We start from the raw sequence: 26,189 nt of genomic DNA, 5'->3' as shown, positions 1-26,189 counted from the left end.
AAGGTATTCACCGTTGGAGCAGCTGGCCCTCGCACTTATCGTTGCGGCTAGACGCCTCCGGCAATATTTCCAGGCTCACACGATCCATGTATTAACCAATCAACCGCTGAGGCAGGTGATGCAGAACCCTGAACACTCGGGGCGCCTCACTAAGTGGGCGATTGAGCTCAGCGAATTTGACATCGAATACAAGCCAAGAACCGCCATGAAGGGCCAGGCAGTAGCAGACTTCATTGCTGAACTCACTGAGCGTCAGCAGGAACCCGGTACTCAAACAAAGTCCGGAACAGAAATAGTAATCAGTGCAGAGGCAACTCCCCCACAGTCAGATTGGAACCTGCACGTGGACGGCTCAGCCTGTGCCAAGGCCAGCGGCGCCGGAGTCATCTTAACCGGACCCGGGGGACTGAACGCAGAATACGCGTTGAAATTCAACTTCAAAGCTTCAAACAATATGGCGGAGTACGAGGCGCTCATCGCCGGTCTACTTCTCGCCATTGACTCAGGAGCTGACAACGTCAACATATTCAGCGACTCCCAACTAGTCGTCAACCAGGTCAACGACAGCTTCCAGGCCAAGGACCAGCAGCTAGCGGCATATTTGGGGTATGTCAAAACGTTGCTAAAAAAGTTCAAATTTCACACAATCACACAAATCCCCAGGGAAAAGAATGCGAAGGCTGATTCACTGGCGAGACTGGCAACCGCCCAACCGCATCAGAGTCCAGCGGACACAAGGGTGGAGTATCTGGACAAGCCAAGTATCACAAAGACCCTGGCGGAAATCTTCAACGTTCAGGTCAACCCCAGCTGGATGGACGAGATCATTACATATAAACGCAACGGAACGTTGCCAGAAGATAAGGTCCAGGCAAGACAGCTCAAGCGAAGAGCAACCCGCTACAACATCCAGCACGGCAAGCTCTACCGCCAGGGATTCACCCATCCTAACCTCCGCTGTCTAACCCCAGAGGAAGGAAGGGTTGTCCTAGCAGAAATCCATGGCGGGGAATGCGGAAACCACTCGGGCGCCAGATCCCTGGCCAACCGCACAATGCGACAAGGCTACTTCTGGCCCACACTTGGTGATGACGCCCGGCGGATTTCGAGGTCTTTCCACAAATGCCAACAGTTTGCAGATCTCCCACACGCACCAGCGGAACCACTGTCAATCATCGTGGGCCCATGGATTCATTCCACGTGGGGCCTTGACCTGATGGGAAAGTTCCAAACTGCCAAGGGTCAATTCAAATACATCATTGTTGTCATTGATTACAACAGCAAGTGGATAGAGGCGGAGCCACTAACGGCAATAACTACCGCCAAGGTAATTCGCTTCCTTTGGAAGAATATCTACTGCCGCTACGGTGTCCCACACACAATCATTACAGACAACGGCACACAGTTCAACAATGACGAGTTCATCTCCTTCACCACCAACTTGGGCACTAAGCTGAGTTTTGCATCTGTCGCCCACCCCCAGACCAACGGTCAGGTCGAAGCGGCGAACAAGATAATAAAAAAGTTGTTAAAAAAGAAGCTCGACAACGCCAAGGGTTTATGGGCGGAAAAGCTCCCAGAGGTCCTGTGGGCCATCCGAACAACTCCAACCTCCGCCACCAGAGAAACTCCTTTTTGTATGATGTTCGGCACAGAGGCTGTCTTACCCATTGAAGTTACTCAACCTACCGCTAGAGTCGAAGGCTACTGCCCAGAGACCAACAGCGCCGGCGTCAACTTGGACAGGGACCTCCTAGAAGAGAAAAGACGCAAGGCCCATTTACACAATCTACAAAACAAGCAACGGGTATCACGTTTTTACAACGCCAGAGTCAAGGCCCAGAACCTCCAACTGGGGGACTCGGTCATGAAGGAAGTCATTCCGCCACCGACGAAACTCCGCCCAACTTGGGAAGGCCCGTACAAAATTGTGGAAGTCGTTAGCCCATGCACCTTCTACTTAATGGACAAGGACGGCGTCACATCGGCCCTCCCTTGGAATACTGAACACCTTCGGTATTACTACAAATAGTCAGACCGCTACCCATGAGCATCTTGACTTAGCTAAATTTTTGTTCAAATATTTAGCTAAGGGAAGCTACCCAACGGGTACTACCCCACTTTTGTACACTGATCAGTCAGCTATCAATGAAACGAGGAATTATTCAAACCATTGTTACCAAGTCTAGCACTGAGGGCAACTGGCAACGCCAGCAATCGTCGGCGGACCCCGTCCGCTACGAGGTGCACTTGGACCAATCTTAATTCCTGTAATGTTTCATTGATCGACAAAAGAAAAATATAACTCAAAAACACTACACACACATCATGGCAAACCAATTCAGAAATTTATTTCACTTCCCAACATTCTTTACAAACTGCCATGCCTCAGCGGCTACAAAGAAAAAGAAAAGAGAAGAAAAGGAATAGTAAAATCTCTGGCAGTCTCAGCCGGCTTCAGGGGTTGCCTTGAACGTCCTCTGCTTCAACGGGCGGCGGCACAATCGATCTACTCGCTTGGTCGGACCCTCGCGCTGTCGGACTGGGGGTCTCTATGGTACCATCCGCCCGGGTGTGCGCCTCCAGGAATCCGGCACGTGACACCTCCGACGGGGTCGGGTGGGGAGTCTGCTGGGACCCTTCCGTCGGATGTGGGCCACTTTCCCCGCTGCCCGAGTGAGTACCTGCAGCTGGGGCAGGCACGACTTCTGTCTCCGGCGGGACACTCTCAGCCGGCGGTACGTCAGGCTGTGACGCCTTTGCAAAGTCAATGGCGCCCTTCCGCTTCAACATGTCTATATTGGCCCGGGCCCCAGCCTTCTCCGCCTCGGTCAGTGTCTTCTTAAACTCTGCCGACTGCTTGAACGCTTCAACAGCGGCGGCCGCAGCGGTACTCCCTTCAGCTCTCAGGCGGGTAACCTCACCCCCCAGCCGCCTCATTTCGGCCATCCTGTCGGCAGACTCCCGCTGCACTATAATGAGTTTTTTGTCTTTAGCGGCTATCCGCTCCTGCAGCAGTGCGATCTCCTGCTCCAACTTGGAGACGCGTTCATTCCTCTCCAAGTCCCGCCTGATGGCCGCATTAAGCTTGCCGCGGGCGTCCGCATAGTCACACTCCGCCTTGACCAGCCCCCGCTCAACCTCCGCCAGTTTCTCCTTTGCCTCCGCCAACTCCCTCTGGAGACCTCCGATTTCTTCCCTGAGCTTTCCCTCAATCCGGGGCTGCTTCGACGCCGCCACGAACATATCATGTAATCCCGCCGATATTTGACCAAACGCCGAGTTGAAGGGCGATTGGTCAATTGCCGTCGGGCGCGATATACCCGCCAGACCGCCGAACCCCAGCCGCTCGCATAGATGGAAGAGGAACTCCCGCTCCCCTTCTGTCATAAACGGTGCATACTCGGCGAACGAGTCTAGCTCACTGACGGCGGGCGCCTCTCCCTCCACCGCAGCAGTCTTCGAAGGAGCCTGTCGGGCCTTCTTCTGACGGCGGGCCCCGACCACCTCCACCTCATCTCCCTCTTCCTCGTCAGGAGACTCAGCCGTCCGGCGCTTTCTCTCCAGCGCCCTCTGGTTCCCAGCGGCGGTCCTCGTCACCCTCACTGGCGGTTCCTCCCTTGTCACAATGACATCTTCCGCCGGTTGAACCACCTTTTGAGGACCACTCCTGTGGGCAGGCATCCGCTCCTTCTGTGGCCCAGCCGCAGCGCTTCCCCTCTGATCCCCGCAGGCCGTCTGGGTCCCCGCCTGCACTGTAGGCAGACCATCCTCACTAAGATGAGACTGGTGCGGCATCGGCATCACCACCGGAACCTCGGACTGGCTCAGCGCCAACGTCTCGGGGTTCACCACCGTCTGCTGGGCCGCCAGCCCCTCGGCATACATGGCCTCCAAAAAATTGTCTATCTCCGCCCGGTCCATCGCCTTCTCAAATGCGTAGCGACTCGATTTGTTGCCCGGCGGAGTTTCTAAAAAAAAAAACAAAACAAAACAACCACCGGTCAGTCTATCGCACTCAAAGTAAAAAAAAAAAAAAAACCGATATGGCGGAGATTTCTCACCAATGGAGCGCGTTAATCGCTGGTCGACCAGCAACTCCCAACCGGTCAGCAGTCGGAAATCTAGCAGGTTTCGGTTCCGCCAGCAACCTCTGATCCTCGCCACGCGACACTCTTCTTCGCGCGTCAGCGTATACCGAAGTCCCGCTGCACAAAAACACGTCGTTAGTGAGAGTACAAGTGCAAGCACATAAGCACGCCAAATACTTTCAGCAGACACCGGACACCAACCTCGAATAGGTTGGAACTCAGACTTAATCCTAAATGTCGGCCCTTCCTCATTCGATCTGGCGTGGTACTCCCAACCGTCTGTAGCGACGCAGAAAGTCCCCCGCCAGTAGGACATTGAGTCCCTTAGATTCTCGATCAGCTTGGGCGCTCCCTGCCGACGACTCAAGTTCACTTGCCCTTTGCATCCTCGGCGCTTCACATACACTAACTCGTAGAAGTGAAGCACTTCCGCCACAGTAGGCCCTTCGCACCCGGATAACCGCCAAAGGGAGTTCATGGCCAACATCAACCGCCACATATTGGGGCAAATCTGACCAAACGCAAGGCCAAATTCGCACACCAGGATCTGGAGGTTGGGCACCAGCGGGAATGTCAGTCCTTGACGGAATATCGCCTCGTGAACGGCAGCAAATCCCGCTGGGAGAATCGAGGCCTTCTCATCCGTTGTCGGCGGGTGCAGCTTCACCGACCCCGGCAACCGGAACGTCTGTTTCATCAGGTTAACGGCAGCGGCGGTCATCCGCCCACCTGCCTCGTCGACGGCGGTGCCATCTGAGAGAAACCACGCCGATTCAGCATTCTGCCCCGCTACTTCCTCTTCGCCAGCGGAGCCGCTAGCAGCACTATTGCTTGCCAAGCGCTCGTCGCGCCTAGTTTTGGCAGCAGCGGCCTCACCCGCCCCAGAGCTCTCTGGACGCGAACCACGGCCCATAGCTACGTCCCAGAGGATGGTCTGAAGCGGCTCAACTTCTAGCGGTTCTGGCAGTGAGGTTCCTGCATGGGCAGACGGACGCAACGAATCAATAAAAATCCTATCCGCCGCGCTGAACGTCACGTCAGACCCGGAATCCTCACTGCTCGAAATCTCTATGACGTTAGCCATCCCAAACCCTAAAACCCACATCAGTTAGCACAAATACAGATCTAGCCTACTCTCACATCAGATATAGCCAAAGGTATCAAGAACAAAACCCAGAAAACTCCAAAGTACAAACAGACGCACTCAACCCAGATTCGGCTATCTAAATCCTTAACCACCAACGCTTGGCCAACCATAATCCAACCCCCCCCCCCCCCCCCCCCAAAGAAATCCCATTCACACCTCAGAACACACCCAGCAAAACCAGCAATCATCTCAGAAAGGCAAAAACAACAAAACCCAGAAAGTAACAGACCCACTAAAACAAAAACAAAAGGGGAAATCCAGGTACCAACCTCAGTGGTGCAATCTTCGGCACGGTGATGCACAGTGACGATCGGCGTCTCTCTGGGAACGGTATACCCAAGCTTCGGCAGGCTCTTTCTTCGGTCTCGGACAAACAGAGCTCGAAGACGACGACTAGGTTTTCAAATTTTCGCAAAGTGGCAAATCTCCCAAGGTTCCCCCCCTTTTATGTCGGCATCAACGCGTCCTAAGCCGTCCGCTCCATAACGGCATCACGTACCAGCCGTACACGTGTCATCAGTCTCCACTCACTCTCCGGAGTACCCGAGGCGTTACCTCGGTTATGAAACCCACAATTACTATCATTAAAAGCTAGAAGACGGACAGGCTTAGGAGACAAGCCTACGCACGCTAACCCGCTATAGGTTCGACACGTGTTAAACACCGTGGGGATGACTTCGTAAGTACCGCCTGAAGTCTCCGCTGAGCGAAACTCCGCCAGCGGAACTTCTCACTTGACATCATCAAGAGCTGAAGTCTCCGCTGAGCGAAACCCCGCCAGCGGAACTTCTCACTTGCCACCTTCCAAGAGACGAAGTCTCCGCTGAGCGAAACCCCGCCAGCGGAACTTCTCCCTTGTCATTCTCCATGAGACGAAGTCTCCGCTGAGCGAAACCCCGCCAGAGGAACTTCTCCCTTGTCATTTTCCAAGCGACGAAGTCTCCGCTGAACGAAACCCCGCCAGCGGAACTTCTCCCTTGTCATTCTCCAAGAGACGACGTCTCCGCTGAGCGAAGCCCCGCCAGCGGAACTTCTCACTTGACATCATCAAGAGCTGAAGTCTCCGCTGAGCGAAACCCCGCCAGCGGAACTTCTCACTTGCCACCTTCCAAGAGACGAAGTCTCCGCTGAGCGAAACCCCGCCAGCGGAACTTCTCCCTTGTCATTCTCCATGAGACGAAGTCTCCGCTGAGCGAAACCCCGCCAGAGGAACTTCTCCCTTGTCATTTTCCAAGCGACGAAGTCTCCGCTGACCGAAACCCCGCCAGCGGAACTTCTCCCTTGTCATTCTCCAAGAGACGACGTCTCCGCTGAGCGAAGCCCCGCCAGCGGAACTTCTCCCTTGTCATTCTCCAAGAGACGAAGTCTCCGCTGAGCGAAACCCTGCCAGCGGAACTTCTCCCTTGTCATTTTCCAAGCGACGAAGTCTCCGCTGAGCGAAACCCCGCCAGCGGAACTTCTCCCTTATCATTTTCCAAGAGACGAAGTCTCCGCTGAGCAAAGCCCTGCCAGCGGGACTTCTCCCTTGCTATCCTGCAAGAGGGGTGTCTTTCGCTATACACCTCTGGCGGAACCCCCTTTTCATCTTGCAAAGTACCGCCAGGCACGTCTGCCGGACGTTGCTTCCTGCTACATTTAGCGGGGGGACATCCGCCAAACCGCGTATCCCGAGGCCACGCCTCTCTGACAACGACCGCCACGCGGCGTTACCGTCAGAACCGTCCCCACGGGACACGGGGACTAGTCAACAGTCTACGACGGCCCTGATCAGGGACGTTGACCCCCGTCATCTGGGTGCTAAGCATTGAGCTCGCTACCCAACACCCTCTGCTCCGTGCAGCTCCCCCTCAACAAACAACTTGCCGACCATCCGGAGGTCTATCTTCGCCGGGGAGTGGGGGACTCCCTGGGGGGCCCAGCAGGGGCCCACCCGACAGGGTATAAAGCGTTTGCTCAGTAAAACCAACGGTTGACAACGCACTGACGCTAATTATGCTCTTGCAAGTCTAGCGGAAGAAAACGCTTCAAACCGCCGAACAACTCCCCAACCAAGATTGCCCTCCTTGACTGGGGACTTGGGGGACTTGTACATACATGTACGTTTGCAAGCATAATTAGCTATAATGGGCCACGCCCATTGTACCGCCAAAGGTACTAGTTCCAAATAAAGGAATGACATGCAGACACACCGCCAGGCGGGCTACAGCCTCAGCGTCGGACCACCTCCAGGTCACCACTGACGCACCACGCCAAGATGACATCAGAAGCTTCCGAAACTGGGAACTGAAGCATCAGTCCCACATCGAAAACAAAGACAAGATCAGTCTCTTCCTCACCTATAAAAGGTTCTCTCATCTCTCCTCATTAAGGACACATTCAATACTTACCTACTGTTACTTTGTCAACATAAATACATTGACTAACTTAGGCATCGGAGAGTTGAAGACCGCCCGGCGCGGTCTCCCTCTGACGCCCATTGTATTTTACTTGACAGGTAACGGGAACTACGATAACAACACAAATATCGATCCGCCCACCGGATCAGCGTTAACTAAGGTCCAGCTACCGCTAGACTTTTAGACATTAACAGGTATATATTTGACTACATTGCACGTTTAAACTTGTGACATGATTATTTATTTGGAATAAAAATGGATGAATTAAAGATCAAATCTTAAAAGGATAAGATTATTCTTCTAGAATCCGTAATCTATGCCTAAAGTAAATAGTAAACTCTTTTACTTTTATAGATAAGACCTACTTTTTTTTAGGGGAAAAGAATATATATTACTGTGATCAAAAGATCATACGACCGTACAAGGTCAATATAGGGGATCCAAAGATCACGCATTACATTTCTTGCTCAACTGACTACACAAATAGTCAAACTAACATCTAAAAGGAAGATGCAAAAAACTAAAATCCAAAAGAAAAATGCAAAGAAAACTAACAACTAAATTTATTCTAAACACAACTCTAACTCTCCGAATCTGCATTGAGTAGCAGTTATATTCCCGAACAAATGAACTTGGATAGGAGATTTTTCATTTTCAACTCATTTACAGTAAGCAACCATTCTATTATGTCATATCCACTCAATAATTATCCTTTTTAAAAAAAAAAAAAAAAAATTCATTGAAACTTTAACAATTACAATCTTTTAGAATGGCATCCCGAAAAATCTTGGGAGTAAACACAAGCCATAAATGACTTGAAGCTAGAGCTAAGCTAGAACAAACCAGAAGGTGTACTACACCAATAGGTTGTTCATGTACAATACAATACTGCTCTAAATCACTTATAGAGAAACTAGCAAACAACTGAAGGTAAATTCCCAGCCTTTTCAAGATAATTACTAACAACGAGACCATTGCCATGACCTTGAGAGTTGGAGACAAAACCATCAGAATCTGCGATCCGGGTATGCAAGAGATTGATAGACCAATCAAAACTATATTCGTCCCAGCACAAGTATCATTGTTCGCCAGGCACGCAATTGTGGTACTCACAATAATATTATACTGAGAATTCTTATAGAATGTAGAGATGAGCAACCTATCTGCACATAAACACGGTACACCTGAAAGAAAACGAAAAATCCAATTAATCAAATAGATACCCAAAACACCTCCTGGGTCCCAGATCCAAATCCTTGGAGAAAACAGGCCCAACAACTGGGCACTACTATGGGCCCAAAAACAACCCAAACACAGAGCCTCCTGATCTGAACATCCTCCTGCTTTGGACACCCAGAATCTGGGCACCCAGGCGCAGTTGCCCGCTGCCAACCCTGGCCAGACCTCTTGCACCATCAAAGCCGATGCCAGAAGAACCTGCACCGTCGTCTATAACACTGCCCCCACGCGACTAACCATGGTTAGAAGCCGTCTTCTTCTACCTGAGACTTTCCATCCCGAGCCCGACCTCCACAAGCGACACAGGTCTGCAAGCCCTCCTTCCTGATGTGCTCGACCTCGATCTGCCTCGACCTTTTGATCCACTTGCCCAGCAACCTCGCCTTCCACGTCCCTGGTTTCCGACGCTGGACCCATTTCCAAGGATCAGCGCAGTGCGCGACCCTTGGCTCGGTGTCAAAACACCGCTTCTCGCCTTCGACGACGTTGTCAAACTCGGCTTCAATAATTATCCATTTGTCTTCACTGCTACCGTTTGAATCAAATAATTTGAAAGAATAGATTTATTTTCATAAAAAATATACATTGAATGTATTCGAACATACCCGTAATGATTACTGAAGACCTATGATTCAAAATATGAATCTACTCAAATATAAATTCACATTGAACGATTTGAAATCCTCATATTAACTTCTTTTATTTCCTTTTCAAATATATTCAAGTGGTTTAACCCTTTGGACAAGCAAATCTCCAGCTAGCTAGAATTGAAATCTCAAGTGCATAACAAAACACTTCTTTTATTTCCTTTTCAAATATATTCAAGTTGTTTAATCCTTTGGACAAGCAAATCTCTAGCTAGCTAGAATTGAAATCTCAAGTGCATAATAAAGCAAGGTACAACTATGAAGGATGATGTCAAGTTGAGTAGGACCTAAACAAGACAAGGAAACCAACCAAACTACACCATGCAGAGAGTAATACAGAAAGAGGAAATACATATAAAAGAATTAAGCATGAAGACAAGGGACAACAAGAGGGTGGGATTATCCCAACGATCTTGGAAAATTTCTTATTATAGAAAAGATTTCTGAAAGAGAAGGCTGAGCCATTACCTATGTGCATTTCCAGCCCTCAAAGGCTCAAATCCAACTGATTGAGAGTTTTATGTGATGTTTACAGTGAAGACAAATCCCAAAGGGTTATATCAAAGAAAGGTAGAATTCCAAACCCTACACTAAGCATTATGTCAACGTCTCATGTAGAACACCCCCATGCATCTTACAATGAGCCACACCACACCATAACCCTTCCTCCTTTCACCATCCTAAAACCTTTTCCCCTCCATCGGCACATGTCCTGTCATTTCACTCATTTGCGATCCTGCCCTTAATACTCCAACAGTACCCCATCAATGCCAAATTATCAAAGGCTTATATTTCATCCAAATAATTAAAAATTTTGTTGAAAAATTTCCATAATTTTACCTTACATACAGTTAAGCTATATCTAAAATATATTCGGAACTAATTTCTATGTACTAATATTTCAATAATTACCTGAAATTTTCGTAAATTCAGGGAAAAATTTCACAAATGGTCATTCAACTATGACTCATTCGACATTTTGGTCACTGAAGTTTCAAATATATCACTTTGGTCACTCAACTATTACACTGTCAATCACTTAACTCACTTTGTTAATTATTTTCATTAAAAAAAATTATAAAAAATACTTTTTAGGTGACTTAACTGATTGACAGTGTAATAGTTAAGTGACCAAAGTGATATATTTAAAACTTAAATGACCAAAATGTCAACAATTAAGTGACCATTTGTAGAATTCTCGCTAAATTCAGATCGCCGATGTTTCTATCAAAATCGAAATTGTGAACATGGAGGATCACATCCAAATTATAACCAGGGCCCCGCCATTACCATGGTCCGCCCATATGATGGTTTCACACTGTCAATTATGCCCAAATAAATTAAATAAAAAACAGATAGTGAAAGGGTATATAAGTAATCTGGGACAAATCACAGGGAGGAAGAAAAGACTCAAACCTGTGTTTATTTTTTTGAGCCTGCCTGCTTTCATTTCTCTCTGATCTCTCTCTGTGGATTCACAGCTTTCAGGTAGAGAGAGAGAGATTGAGAGGAGAAAATCAAGGGGAGCTTCTTAAAAACCGAAACACGACTCAGTCAGTCTCTCCTCTATATCTCTCCTTCACTCTCTCTCTCTATCTCTATCTCTATCTCTCTCTTTCCATATCTATCTGTCTCTCTCTGCAGAGAGACTTGTACTGAGCAGAAGCGAAAGACTCTCCCTTTCACATATCAGTCACCATGATCTCGCTGAATAGAAGCTGCTTCCTGGTAATATATACCAAACCCTTTTCTCACATCGCAATTTCAGACGCACCCACTTCACAAATAAAATCAAAACAGATTGCTTTTTCAATTTACATGTCATCTGGTTTCCCACATTGAAATCTCGAGTCTTTCTGGGTTTCTGATTGCCAATTGTTTCGAATTCGGTGAATCAGATTTCCATTTCTGGGTCTCCTCCATTTTCATAAAGTTTTCATCTTTATTTTTATGGCAGATTATTTGTAATGGAATGGTTATATCTCTCTTTTTTTATTTTTATTTATTTTTTATAATTATTATTGGTTTTTGTACAGAGCAACGGGGGCATTTCTGGGAATTGTAGCCCGTTCTCTCAGGGGCAGAAGAGGCGGTCGGCTTCGCTGAAAGTGGTGGCTGTAGGGACGAACGCCGCCAGGAAAGGTGAACGAAACGGCAGCATAGTGATGGAGAACGCAGCAAAAGAAGTTGTTGAGCTGAAATCTACCGTCCATGGTGGGGACAAAGACGTGTATGGTGAGGATACTGCCAGCGAGGACCAACCTGTCACGCCCTGGAGTGTGTCTGTTGCAAGGTCTGAGCAAAGAGTAATTTGCTTTACTAATATAATATTGTCTCTTGTAATATCGTCATGTATGTTGTTCTTGCAATTCTAATTTCGATGACATCTTTTTTTTTTTTTTTTTTTTTTTGTGGAAGTCACATAATTAATTAATTTTTCTTTTAAAGTGAAATGGAAGATATTGTAGGCTGGTTGCTCAATTTTCTAGACATATATATATATATATATATATATATATGTATTATCAGACTTGCTTATCTAAGCCACTATGATGGACAAGTGAATCTCAGCCACATGTATTAAATTTAAATGCTTAAATTCTCAGCCGTCAGATGAACTTGTTCTTCGTAGTCCCTCAAAAACTGTCATTTAGATGAGCAGGTCTGATTAAAACTGTTTGCATTATATGTTCTTATGTAGTTATTATAACTATCCAATAGACAAATGTATGAGAAGTTACCTCATAGTCAGTGTTACTTGTAACTGCTATGGAAGTTACAGGTATAGTTCTCGTGCAATATTGTTTGAGTGTATAACTCTTTTGTTTTGGACCGTCTCAAATATTGTCTTGTTGCTTTTGTTGTTAAATTTGGTCCAGGGTTTTTGTACTTTTGTTTAGTATATCCTGGTTTGAGAATCGGTATTTGTCATTGAATATATAAGTGTATGCAAGGAAAATAACTGGGTAGTTAATTCAGTAGATTACTTTTTGGTTCATGCAGATATATGTTGAGGTAAAATCTGTTGATCAGACTAGGCATCTGCATAACAAAGTAATACTACTTGTAGAACTGAAGTTCATGAAGAATCTTAAGATGCAACCATAGAAAAGAGTCTAATGCAAAAGCTCCACAATAGTTAGTATGAAAATATAGAATAATTTGCTGGCGAAAATGATGACATGTTTATTTTGTTCCCTATGATATACTCCATTTTGGCTGATTTACATTTGCTTGAGATCAATTCTTGGGATGAATAGATATTAGATGCCTGAGCACACTTTATGAAGACTAGGTACTGTGGCTTTTTTATTTATTTATTTTTTGTAGAAGAATGAAGACTAGCTACCATAAATATCTACTCTGTCAAGTTGCTGTGATATTCTAATGTACTGATCTCTGGACTTATATTTCCTTTTTGGTCAGTTCAGTGTACTGGTTTGTCTGAGTTGGTACTCTTGTTGCAATTGAATAAAAAAAAAAGGATAGAAATTCTCTTTGTGATGATGTATTATTGGCACCTTTTGTACTTATTACTTTTCTTTTTGGTGTGTGTCAGTGGTTATAATTTGATACGAGATCCACACCACAACAAAGGTCTTGCCTTCTCTGAAAAGGAGAGAGATGCCCACTACATGCGTGGTCTTCTTCCCCCAGTTGTTATTTCTCAAGAACTTCAGGTCTTTTGATCCGCTTATACTTGCTCTGAAAATTGCACCACTTTTCCTCTTTATATTTTTACATGATAATGGTAACCACTGACATGGTTGCACTTTTGCTGCGAATCTACTCAACAGGTGAAGAAAATGATAAACGCCATCCGCCAGTATCAAGTTCCCCTGCAGAAGTATATAGCCATGATGGATCTTCAGGTAACCATAATTGAAATAATTTTTGTTTTACTCCCTCATCTTTCACTATTGAAACAATGAGGTTTACACTCTATTTCTATTCAATCATGCTTTCAGGAAAGAAACCAGAAGCTATTCTACAAGCTTCTTATCGAGCATGTTGAGGAATTACTCCCAGTTGTTTACACTCCAACCGTCGGTGAAGCTTGCCAGAAATATGGAAGCATCTTCCAGCGTCCCCAGGGTCTATTCATAAGTTTGAAAGAAAAGTACGTTTGACTGCAATTCATATATATATATATATATATATATATATATATATATATTTAGCCAATTCCAAATTGTGTTGAAGCTGATTGCTATTTCCTTCTTGGCATCTTTAAGGGGAAAGATTCTTGAAGTGTTGCGGAACTGGCCAGAGAAGAATATTCAAGTCATTGTCGTCACTGATGGAGAGCGTATCCTAGGGCTGGGGGATCTTGGCTGCCATGTAATTAATATGAAAATTTTTTGTCAACTTTTTTTGATAACCAATATGAGATACCTGACTATCAATGTGAAACACTGCATTTTTTCCTCACCAAGTAGTCAATTGATATCGATATATGTTATGATTTCAGGGGATGGGTATACCTGTAGGCAAACTTTCTCTATATACGGCACTTGGAGGAGTTCGTCCATCTGCTGTAAGTATCAACATGATCAATGTTAGAGCACAGCAAACTAACGGCAACACACCAGCATTCACATCAGTTATGTTTGTTACCTATACTTACTGATCATATCGTCATTTTTTTTCAATTTGTTCAGTGCTTGCCTGTAACCATTGATGTGGGTACAAACAATGAGAAGCTGTTGGATGATGAGTTCTACATAGGGCTCAGGCAAAAGAGGGCAACTGGGCAGGTTTATGATGTGTTTCCTTTACTTGTTTGGTGTTCAAGTCATTTGTGATGAGTTATGTTGTTTGTTGTCTTACTTAAGTAGGTTTTATCTTCTTTCTTTAGGAATACGCAGAACTCCTTCAAGAATTCATGACTGCTGTGAAGCAGAATTATGGAGAGAAAGTTCTTGTTCAGGTATTTGGTGATGAAAAATGTCAGCCTTCAATTATTTGGCATTGTTATTGAACTTTACAAATGCATCTTTTAAATTGGCATTCCTAATTCGGTTTCTCTTGCTCTGTAGTTTGAGGACTTTGCAAACCACAATGCTTTTGATCTTCTTTCGAAGTATGGTGCAACTCATCTTGTTTTTAATGATGATATTCAGGTAAGTTGCCGAGGATTTTCAATAATGATATCTGAAGTAAAGTAATTTAGAGAACCTTATCTCTAATATTATTGAATTTATTCCAGGGGACAGCATCTGTGGTCCTTGCAGGACTCTTGTCATCTTTGAAGTTAGTAGGGGGATCCTTAGCTGATCACACATTTTTATTCCTTGGTGCTGGAGAGGTGAGGACATCTTAGGTTGCAGCCTGTACTTTCACTACATAAGTCATAAGGAATAACTCTGTGAATTCTTATTGATATACATTGTTAAGGGGTAAGTTGATAGTGTGAAAAATTTAGTGGTTGGTTCTTTAGTGGTTCCATCATCCAAAACCCTCCTCTATCATTTATCTATGGGAGTTCCCTCACCTGTCCAATGACCATAACTGATGTCCCATATGCTACTACTATATTTTGTTGTGTTTATTTGTTGTTTCATGGTTCCAGGCTGGCACTGGCATAGCGGAGCTCATAGCCCTTGAAATATCTAAGCAGGTCATGATCTCCTCTTTGTTTCTTTACTTTCTAGAACAAAAAACTTCTTTAAACAAAGAGTGGTATCAGAATAAATTGGACACATTTAGAAAGTGCTCTGTATTCATTGCAGACAAATGCCCCACTGGAAGAAACTCGCAAGAAGGTTTGGCTTGTGGACTCGAAGGTAGTGAGAGCTGATCTAATTCTTTCTGTCTGATGTAGACTGTAGTTTCTTTCCATCAGTTTTCATTTGTTAAGAAATTCATTTGCAGGGATTGATTGTCAGTTCCCGGTTGGAATCACTCCAACATTTTAAGAAGCCTTGGGCTCATGAACATGAACCAGTCAAGACACTTGCAGAAGCTGTTAATGTGTGAATCTCTCTCTCTCTTCTCTCTCCCCCCCCCCCCCCCCCCCCCTCCTCTTCTGTCCTCTTCCTCACCCTTTCCTCCACACACGCATAGACAGCAAAACACTTTAGAACAGACTTTTTTGGGTCACTAAAAGCTCTTGTCCTTGATATTCAGGCAATCAAGCCAACGGTGTTGATTGGAACGTCAGGAGTAGGAAGAACATTTACTAAAGAAGTGGTTGAGGCTATGGCCACCAACAATGAGGTATACTATTCCCTATATGTGTGTGTGTGTTTTGGGTTGTTCTATGAGCATGAACAGCATCCATACATGATGTAAAATGTCTGCATTTCAAACAATTTTTGTTGTGGCCTAAAGCTTTTGATATCCTAAGCTTGTCAGCGTCAATACATTGTCACCATTGTTGACCTTTACTCTAATAATAATTGAGAATTTGCATCTCTAGAAGAGAGCTGACTATATTTTCTTATGAACTTCTAATAGAGACCCATTATTCTTGCTCTCTCCAACCCAACATCACAATCTGAGTGTACTGCTGAAGAAGCATATACATGGACACAGGTAATGATACATTGCTTAAAATTGTATCACTCAGTGCATACTTGATGGTTAGAGTGATTTGTTTTCTTTCATGGTTCATTTGCCTCTGATATTTTATTCAGGGTCGTGCCATTTACTGTAGTGGAAGCCCATTCCCACCAGTTGAATACGAGGGAAAGGTTTACACTCCTGGCCAGGTATTAACTGTTGATAGTTTGATAATGTCCTGAATTGACAGTTGTTACAACATGATCTAGTTTTTGGTTCAGAAATACCTTTCGGACCATGTTGGCAACTAATTTTCTTTTTTTCTTCAGTCGAATAATGCCTACATCTTCCCTGGATTTGGTCTCGGTTTATTGATGTCTGGTACCATTCGTGTTCATGATGACATGCTTCTGGCAGCCTGTAAGTGCACAAGAACATAACTTGCATCATTAATCTTTGTTATGTAATATATTTTTAAAATTATAGATACCAGTAGAGACTAGAGAGTTCAATTTTAGTCAGTATTTAATAGATTCAAATAAAAAAGAGGTTCTTGTATTTATAATAACAGTTGACATCTTACGCCATGTTTGTTCTTTGGAACAGCGGAAGCTTTGGCTTCACAGGTATCCCAGGAAGATTTTGACAAGGGACTTATATACCCTCCATTTACAAACATCAGAGAGATTTCAGCACATATTGCTGCTAAAGTAGCTGCTAAATCATATGAACTCGGTTAGTCTTTTTTCACTGGCTAGGCCTTCAGAAGCTTTTATAGAACTGAATAAGCTTAAATGATAATGTTATAAAATTGGGTTCTGTAGGTTTGGCTACACGCCTCCCCCAGCCAAAGGATCTGTTCCAGTATGCTGAAAGCTGTATGTACAGCCCAAACTACCGAAGTTTCCGGTGAAATCTTTGAAGCTTCTTTCCAGGATCTAGAAAGTTATTTGAAGTTTCTTTCGTTTTGTTGGTTGTACCCAGGTTCACTAGAGTCCAAACGAATCAGTCATTTTATCTTTTATTATTATTATTATTTTTTTTAATCTTCAATTATTTTTGGTTCCCTTCTCACTTCTATAATGTAGCTTATATAGTAGATGAGAAGTAGGACGGGTGCAGGTAGTTGTTGGGTTAGGAGTCAAAATATAGTTTGGAAATGTTATGAACTCTCAAATTTTACATGAAATAAACCTCAAGTTCCCTTTGTTACACCATCTACTTGTTGCTTAGAAGTTCCTCACAAACAAAGACGTGTACGCATTAAGAATAGGTTGAGAACTCCCAGAAGAAAACTGAAAATATATATATTTATATGGAGAGCAGTGCCACAAACTTAACTTGCAGCAACATTTGGCAAAGCCTGTGATGCAGATTCTGTCGCATACAAGCTTTTAGATATTCATTGTCTATCATGCCTCAGCAAGTTGCATGGTCGACTTTGGATTATAATGTTGGCGACTTGGTATTACGTTGGATGGTTTTAAAACGCACTATTTTGTTTTTTTGTTTTTGTTTTTGTTGGCAAATAGAACTTCCCTTGAGCAAAAGAACACAACAAACAAGGGAAAAACATAACATACATATATCTAAAAAGCAAAGAACAGAGATTCAAGGAGGTTCAGTAGGAGCATCGAAGATTAAGATGCGTAACAAGGAGGTAAAACTGAAGGGCACTTCCTCCTGAAAGCCAAAAGAGCCATATGATTCGCTGCGGTATTGGTTTGTCTGCTTGTCCAAACCCAGCTATGTGATGAAAGGAATGACCTAGAGCAACTCCAACAGATTCCCTATATTTTAATTTTTCTCTACTTTAGGGAAAAATAAGTATATTTTGCTCCAACAGATTCTCTATAACTATCCATATTTTAGGGAAAGTGAGGAAAGAGAAAACCAAATTTCCTATATTGACACCAAACTCTAAAATTTTAAGGAAGAATATGGAGATTTTAGAGATTGTTGTAAAATGTAAAATAGGGAATCTGTTGAAGTTTGGAGAAGAAAAAGAGACTAAAGCTTTAACTTTTGTTTCCCTATAATACAGAAATTATGGGGAAGTTGTTAAAGTTGCTAAGTATCTAATAACAAAGGAATAAGAGTACATAAGATGCATTTATAGAACATGAAATGCAACCGATTCAACTGTAAATATGAACATTCTGTTTGTAGTGGCAAGCTCCTTTTTTTTCTTTCAAGTGGTCAAATGTACTGGCAAGCTCCTAAAATGAGCTAGAGGGATGTTGACAAAAAAACAAAAAAAGGGGTGACTAGGGAACTTTTACATGCATATTCGTTCAATTAGTTCCAACTGTGAAAGTACATTCTCTATTCTGAACTCTGAGACTCCTCTTTTTTTTTTTTTTTTTTTTTACTAGACCTCTAATTCTTCTGGGATATGGCAATAAGAGAAATCATGCAGAAGCGAGTTTTACATTTTTCTTAAAAAACTTTTTCTTAATTTTAGAATAATCCATGTATATATACATAATGATGTGCTTGAATGCCTTCATTCATTGGGTATCACATCCAGATTGCTGAAGATCTCAAGATAGAGGGTCAGTTTTGTTCAGACACTTTATGGCTCAACTTCAAGTAGGTAGTGGCTAGTTCTAAGCCATCGGAGACTGGGCGGGTTTTGGAGATGGGGAGCTGGTCTAATCGGAGCAATTCCGCTCTGATCATCCTGGAGAAGGAAGCGGGTTTTGTGGGTGATGATGCAAGAAAAAGTATTTCTGGGGAGGGAGACCTTGCAGCTTTGACCTCCTTTGGGTCGTTTGGTTCCAACTTCCAAGATGATGGGTAGTCCTATTGTATTGGACCAAGTCCTGACTGAAATCCAAGCTACGGGGTGTTTGAAATCGTGTGTGCAGCTTCCTATCCAGGGAGAGGCCACTTCGGCGTCCTTGGCTTTGGTTCCAGACTTCCAGCTTCACCTGCGAATATAACAGATGATGCTCGGGTGAAGTTCTCCTCACTGCAAGTTGACGCAGTCGGATTGATAACTAGGTTTACCAGCAATAAACCTAAGCAAAAGATTCTGAAGTCCACCAGAGATAAAAGAGAAAATCTCTATTATATTGATTAAAAGTTGAAAGATACGTTCTGCAGCCGCAAATAAGAGAAAAGTACCTTACGGCGACTAACAACGAAACCCTAAGGCCCATGGATAAAAACGAAAACAATCCAAAAATAACTAAGAAAACCAAAAACGGGTAAAATAGAAAAATGCTGTTTTGAGGCCCTAAACGATCCCGAAAGCCCGAAAAATGCTACAGCTCATGGCAAAGCCATGAGTCTTGTTTCTGGCGCGATTCCCTTTCCGGAAAGGTAAGGTGCGTCCCAATCAGACACAGAACTGCCATTTCCTGTCTACTAGTCACTTTTCGTTTTCCTCCTTTAGCACGGTCTAACTGTTGTTCAAATTGAGCCGCCATCCTCTCTGCATCACAAGTGGTGCCAAACGGGAAAGAAGAGAAAGGCTACGAATAGGGTGGATCGATTTGGGAAAAAGTATTTGGCTTTTCCTGATTCGATGCTTGCGGTTGAGGAAAATGTTTCTGTGATCCTGCAACATAAGAATGGCAAGCTCTTGGTTTCACCAAAGAAGAAGAAGAATGGTCGTCCTAAGGGAAGCTAGAATAGAATTAAAGCCCCAGATGGCCAGATGAACAGGAGGGGAAAAAGATTCGTAAGTAAAAGCGTCGGGGAAAAGTCTTGAATTTTGATTCAAATCTTGAGGCAAAATGAGCCTGGAAGCATTCTTGAACATGATCACGTGCAGATGGGGGAGACTGAGGCCAGTTTGGGAGGGCTTTTGAAACTGCTTTTCCTCCCAAAAGCGCTTTCAAAATTCTTTGGGCTGTTTGGTAAACCACTTGGGGGTAGCTTTTAGCCCGAAGCGCTTCTTCCAACCTGAGAAATTCGTAGCTTTTTGGTTTTTGCTTTGCGGGAAGCAAGTCCTGATGCGGATGTTTAAACGAATTTTAATGAACAACCTAAATTGTCCTCTTGCTTTTCTGAAATTTACATTAGAAAGTTTTTTGTTCTGATTTCACTTTCGCACCGCTTCATCGTCGACATTGTTCCCTTCTCTCTATCTCAATGATAGTGAGATAGAAGGAAAAAGGCAATATTGTTCGATATTTTGACATGGATTCTAATGAATGCATATCTCAATCTTTCTTGAATCATCATGTCATCACGGACGCGCCCCGCATCCTCCATATCCAAGTTCCACACAATTATAAACAAGATGACCCAGATGGTGATCATTCTTATTAAATTCTATGTATTCGCAATTTTTATTTGAAGATTTCTCTTATGAAATTTTGGTTTTTGTTGAATGTTTTGCAGAATCACCTACATAGGTTCTTGGATGTGTTATTCTCTGCCTCATCCTACACGACCTGTTTTTCCTTTCCTTTTTGTCGAGTGTGCTATTATCTCTCAAAAATCGTCATTTTCAATAGTGTGATTGCTCTCAAATCAGTTTCATGTTTATGTTTATTGCTTCTGAAATGTTTGTATTGCTCTTGACTAACCGTTGTAGACTGGGCATGGCAAATTGGCAAGCAATTACCTCCTTACTCTTAGCCACAGGTAATCACATGAATAATCTTGGAGGTTTGTGTGTCTTGGAGGTAATCACAAAATTGGCAAACAAGAGTTCATTGTATAGTCTATTCCATATAATCAGTTGCATAGTTGTGTCTCAGGTTTTTGGTGCGTTAGATGGTCGAATGTTTAGTAACTATTCAGAGGTTTAGATGCAGTGGCGTAGCTACGGTAGGGCGAGAAGGGTCATTTGACCCTTCTCAGTTTTTGAAATTAGAGCATGATTGGCTGATATATACACAATTGCATACATATATTATATTTAATACCATGTTTGACCCTTATGAGTTCCGACATAAAGACAAATTATTTTTAAATGCTTTGGCCCATTCACCCACAAGTTTTGACGGATTCCATGATAGTCTAGGTTTTTAATATATTTAATTAGTCCTATAATCCTATATATACACACTTTATTCATACCACAATAGTTTAGGTAATTAATTAATGAATAATCATTTAGTTCTATATCTATATAAATTTAGGTATATACACTTTGATTTTGTGTCATGTTCATTCTCTCTACGCTGTTTTCTTTTGCATTTTTTTTTCTCGAAGAATTCTTCTTCTCCTTCTCGGTGAAACAGCAAATTGTCTTTAAAATTATGAAAGCCTTTTTGAAGAAATGTCATAAAAGAAAAGCGTATTTGTTTAGTATTATTATTTAAATTCTGACCCTCCTAATTAAGATTCCTGGCTACGCCACTGTTTAGATGAAAAGAAATCTACAAAAATAAATGCAGAAGGATAGAGAGGAGATGAGAGAAACGAAACAAAAGGAGATACCATGTTACCAAGTTTTTTTATATTTTGATAAAACTGATCTGGCTACTTTGCTGCAATTTATATGTGTTTTTTTTTCTATTGTGTTGTTATTCTGTTTGGTTGCTAAAATATTAGTGTACTTGCTGCAATACTTTTAGTTGTTAGGCCAGATAGAAGACTCGAAGAGTATGGAAGCTTTAGCAGCCATGAGTCTTTCATTTTAATTCTATTCAAATGTTTTGCTGGACTACTCCTATCTAATTTTGTTCTGTTCGTCGTGCAATATGAAATATGAAACCTAGCAATTAAAAAGGGGAAATGTTTGTTTGATTGTTTGGATGGGGAAATGTTTTTCTGTAAACTTGAATCAATTTTTGTGCTTCTTTAATTGAGAATGCTGTAAGAAGGATGACTTCTTTGAGTATGCTTTGGTCTTTGTACAAGTTTGTGTGATAATTTAAGGATTGACCTTCAGATTTTGGGTACTATGATTTTAATGTTGTTTTGTATTCATCATCAGTAGTCTCCGTTTTGGATCGATATCATTTCAATTAATCATACTTTCTTCTGGAATTCTGTTCACAATACACTAATGCGAAAAGAGTTGTATTGAATCTATTGAGTTGTGGCTTAATTTTTTTCAACTATATATGTTATGAGCTTTTTTGCATGGAATCCTGGCCGTGCCTTGCATTATTCTCAGGCAAAGGGTGTAGGATCTGTATTGAGCTTTCTGACTTGCTACTATTTAATTGCAACACAATTAAATAAACATGTGACATTCACTTAAAACAAACTATGCCATATCTAGAAACTTGTGACACTCATGACTTAATTAAACATGCTCGGATAAAGACTCGCTTGGGTATTGGGCATGGCCACGACTTGCTTGGACCATGCCCCGCATGCTCGTACAGCGCCTACCCGCTCAACTACACCTAACTTGCTCGAACACAACCTAACTTGCTCAAACATATCCAACATGTTTTTGTTAAGCTCTAGGTTCACAATGCTTCATAGCTTTCATCGGAAGCTACTCCTAAAATATTATTTGGACACCCATAACACTTGCCACTATCTATTGTGCATGTTACATGGCCATAAGATCCACATAAAATTACTTGTTATGCTTATTTGTTCTTCATACAATTAAGCAAAATTTACATGTACACTATATGTAAACATATGGTCTAGCCTACGAGTCTATGGTCCACGACCAACCACCAAGCGGTAAGGCAAATGCCTCATAATGACGATGACCGCTACGCGGCATTGCAGTAAAGCATTTCTCCTCAGGGAAAGAGTAAGGGGACTGGTTAACGTAGCCTACAACAACCATTGATCCGGCAGTTAACCCCCGACGCTTGGGTATCAAACACTACAAAAAAAAATTGCAATAGCCACGGCGCCTTACCGTAGCGAAAAGCTATTTTGCCGTAGCAAAAAAGCATTTGCGACGGCTCTGCGACGGCAAAGCTTCCGTCGCCGTTGGTGGCGTCGCCAATATCTTTTGCCACGGCATTTTGCCGTAGCAGACCACTTTTGCGACGGCAAAGAGTTTTGCGACACTTACTCTGCGACGGTTTTATGCTACCCCTAATGCCGTCGCCATTACAAAATATACTACGGCAAATTGCCGTCGCAGCATAATTAATATTAAGATAATTATATTACTTCCCGCCAAAATTTGTTTCCTACTAAATTTTTTTCCCGCCAATTTTTTTTTTGCTGCCAAACTAATTTGCTTCCCGCCAATTTTTCAATAGGAAATTTTACTACGGTCTCGTTGCCGTAGCTTCGGTGTGGTGTTATATAGAAAAATATTGTTGGCTACGGCAATTCACTGATGTTAGTAGCTAACCAATATATTTTTTTTTTTTAACAAAACCTGTATTTTTGCAATATCCAAAAATGGGATTAAAATATCATGACTACACAACACATATATTGTTCACTAGCTCATCTATTTCATTGCAATGTAATTAAATTGTTGCAGTGTCAGTATAGGTAATTAGAAGAAGTACAAATTAAGTTATATATGCCCAAAATCAAGTTCCTAATGAAGACAACTAAGAGTAACACTTAACAAAAATATGCAATAACATATTGAAACTCAGCCCATTGCTCTATCACTGCTTGAATCTGGATTCCTTTCTTCTCCTACAGACTCTCTCCGAATTTCATGGTCACTAGTTGCATCTGGAACCTAAGACATCAAAAAAAAAAAAAATATATCATGTATGGCTTTGCATATCACCCTTTTTCAATGTCACACCGTAACCCAATTTCAATAATGAACATCGCAGGTTACACCATTCTTTATAATCATATTACAAAGAGAATGGCAGTATGAGAGGAAATTTCAAACCAAGTGTCATCAAAGCTAGTGTTTCTTTTACAAGTTGATACTAGTATGTATATTCATCATTGATAAATTAATAAAGGTATATATATGTGAACAACAGCAACGGGCAAACAGATGCTAACAAATATTGGCAATAATGTATCACTTGAAACAATTGTAGGACTGAGGACACAAACATCCAACACATGAAAAAGATAAGGGTTACCTGCAATTCCCCAAAAAACAAAATTCATGCAAGCTAGCTGAGTTCCTGTAGAAAAGAAAAAGAAACAAGCAAACTTTCCATCATTGCCAATTTTTTTATAACATCATTCAAGCATTAGGCATATAACTAATCTAATTAAAATTGAAATAACAAATAGAGGAAGATCCATAATGCTTTAATGAATGCACTAGTACACACTAAGAAGAACAAGTGAATAAGAATATTTACCTATTCCCCCACCTAGCACGCAGCTCTAGAATTGCAATGATTGACTTATGGCAACAGAGATAATGAGAGATCCTGCAAGTATGAAGGGGTGTCTTCTTCCCATTTTCAAAGAGCAGTTGTCACTCCAAATACCACCGCAGGGTTGAACCTTAAAAAACAATAAATTAAACAAATTAAGATAGAAGAGGTACAAGTACAATTGATAAATATCAATATCAGCATCAAAATAAACCCAAGTCCAGATAAAAAGAACACAACATATTAGTATGCAATGAGGACATTAACAACTGTATGAATGACAATCACAGCATATAGATGAATAACTAGTTCCCCAAAGTCATCACGTTATGCAGTAAATCCACTGATACGAGCACAAAAGAGGTGGTGAATTACAGCAAAGGCTACATATTCTCTCCTTATTCGTTTTATACATCCACAAAAGAGTCAGAATCGGAATGAAGTGAAGTTGCAACCTGAATTAAGTTGAACTTTTCTTGCAGTCTATATTAGTGTAGATTATGCAAGAAGTCATTATAAATCAGACTAGGTATAACCAAAATAAAAGCAAGATCCTATCTAATTTTTCTGAAGCAGATTGCAGTTTCTATAATTTCAAGTAAAATTGAATTCAGAAAAATGAGAGTTCATGAAGTCAAATTCTCAAACTCATATCGTTTGCTCACCAATTACTCAATTGAAAACCCTAAAATCACTTCAAATTCAAACTGACCCACAAATTGAGCACAAAACTTTCTAATTCAAGCCTTCAATTTACAAAACAATGTTTATATGAGAGATAGAACTTTCTAACCTTTTCAGTTAAAATAATGTCACTTCCTAGCTTTAGACTCAATGTCTCAGGATTTCCAGCCCTCTCCTTTCCTTGCAAGAAGATTGTTCCCAAATAAATGCTAATTTCGTCATTGCTAATAGGCCTTGAACTGTTCAAAGCACAAGATATCACTATATAATCAGTAATTTATATATTCAAGACCTCAAACATATATAAATTCCTCATCCAACACATCCAGCACTAAATCAAGTAAATCATGAATCAAAAACTCAAACAGTATTCTCCCCAAATAAGCTTACCTTATACACAGCTGATCCCTGCAATTCCCAAAAACAACAAAGCTGGAGGAAAAAAGAAAGTAGGAAGAGACTACAGCAAACATTCTGTTATGCTGCAGCTTAGAATATATTGATCTCACATCACAATAGCGAAGACAATAACGAACAAGAACAAAACAGATAACTCTAATGCATTTGTAAATGAAAAGAAAAAGTAGTAACCCTTAGCATCCATTCCACTATGAAATCCAAAAATAAACAAATGACACAATTATCCATGTCATCTACCCCAAGTAAATAAGCACTAAGCAGAATCCCTAACAACTGATATTATAACTAATGACATACTTCAAGGTGGTGTTTGTTACGTGGGACTATTATCACCCACATTATTTTCTATAATAGTCTAGGACTCTTCTAACCTGGGATATGTTATGTTAATATCTGACCCATGTTTGGTACTGCTTAGGACTAAAGAGCAGAATAGTCAAAATAGTCTTATCCCATGTTTGTTTGTGTATTGGACTAAAAGTTGGTAATTTGTAGACATGAACAATTTTATGAGTTTGTGAGAAGAAAAGAAATTGGAATGAGAAAGCTGAAGACAAATCTAGAAATTGTATCCCTTACGTGACCAGTTACAGTGACATGGTCAGTTACGTGACCAGTTACAGTTACTTGGTCAGTGACATGGTCAGTTACGTGACCAGTTACAGTTACTTGGTCAGTGACATGGTCAGTTACTTGACCAGTGACATGGTCAGTTACTTGACCAGTGACATGGTCAGTTACTTGGTCAGTGACATGGTCAGTTACTTGGTCAGTGACATGGTCAGTTACTTGGTCAGTGACATGGTCAGTTACGTGACCAGTTACATGACCAGTTACAGTTACTTGGTCAGTGACATGGTCAGTTA

General features: G+C 42.2%; 1 protein-coding gene and 1 long non-coding RNA gene across 3 annotated transcripts; one reads left to right on the top strand and one right to left on the bottom strand.

The window, feature by feature from the left end:
• Positions 1-10,901: 10,901 nt before the first annotated feature.
• LOC112187595 (NADP-dependent malic enzyme 4, chloroplastic) lies at positions 10,902-17,238 on the top strand. 2 transcript variants are annotated; one of them, XM_040515000.1, is made up of 20 exons: positions 10,902-11,248; positions 11,557-11,813; positions 13,080-13,200; positions 13,318-13,392; positions 13,489-13,640; positions 13,756-13,861; positions 13,992-14,057; positions 14,182-14,277; positions 14,379-14,450; positions 14,560-14,643; positions 14,730-14,828; positions 15,093-15,140; positions 15,253-15,306; positions 15,395-15,493; positions 15,650-15,739; positions 15,980-16,057; positions 16,159-16,233; positions 16,354-16,444; positions 16,631-16,759; positions 16,849-17,238. In XM_040515000.1, the coding sequence occupies exons 1-20, from the start codon at positions 11,219-11,221 to the stop codon at positions 16,935-16,937; spliced, it is 1,911 nt and encodes a 636-aa protein (XP_040370934.1). In that variant the 5' UTR covers positions 10,902-11,218; the 3' UTR covers positions 16,938-17,238. The 2 variants fall into 2 exon arrangements, with proteins under 2 accessions (XP_040370934.1, XP_040370935.1); XM_040515001.1 differs by lacking the exon at positions 10,902-11,248 and adding an exon at positions 11,412-11,432.
• A 6,125-nt stretch (positions 17,239-23,363) lies between these two features.
• LOC112190667 lies at positions 23,364-25,144 on the bottom strand. The gene is made up of 4 exons (XR_002932511.2): positions 25,013-25,144; positions 24,202-24,349; positions 23,974-24,018; positions 23,364-23,609 (listed from the first exon to the last, which is right to left on the bottom strand). It is a non-coding gene; the product is annotated as an uncharacterized LOC112190667 (long non-coding RNA).
• Between the last annotated feature and the right edge of the window lie 1,045 nt (positions 25,145-26,189).

This window comes from Rosa chinensis, chromosome 2 (assembly GCF_002994745.2).
Source record: "Rosa chinensis cultivar Old Blush chromosome 2, RchiOBHm-V2, whole genome shotgun sequence".
NCBI lineage: Eukaryota > Viridiplantae > Streptophyta > Magnoliopsida > Rosales > Rosaceae > Rosa > Rosa chinensis.
The sequence above is the reverse complement of the archived record's forward strand: the minus strand, read 5'-3'. Positions and strand labels throughout refer to the sequence as shown.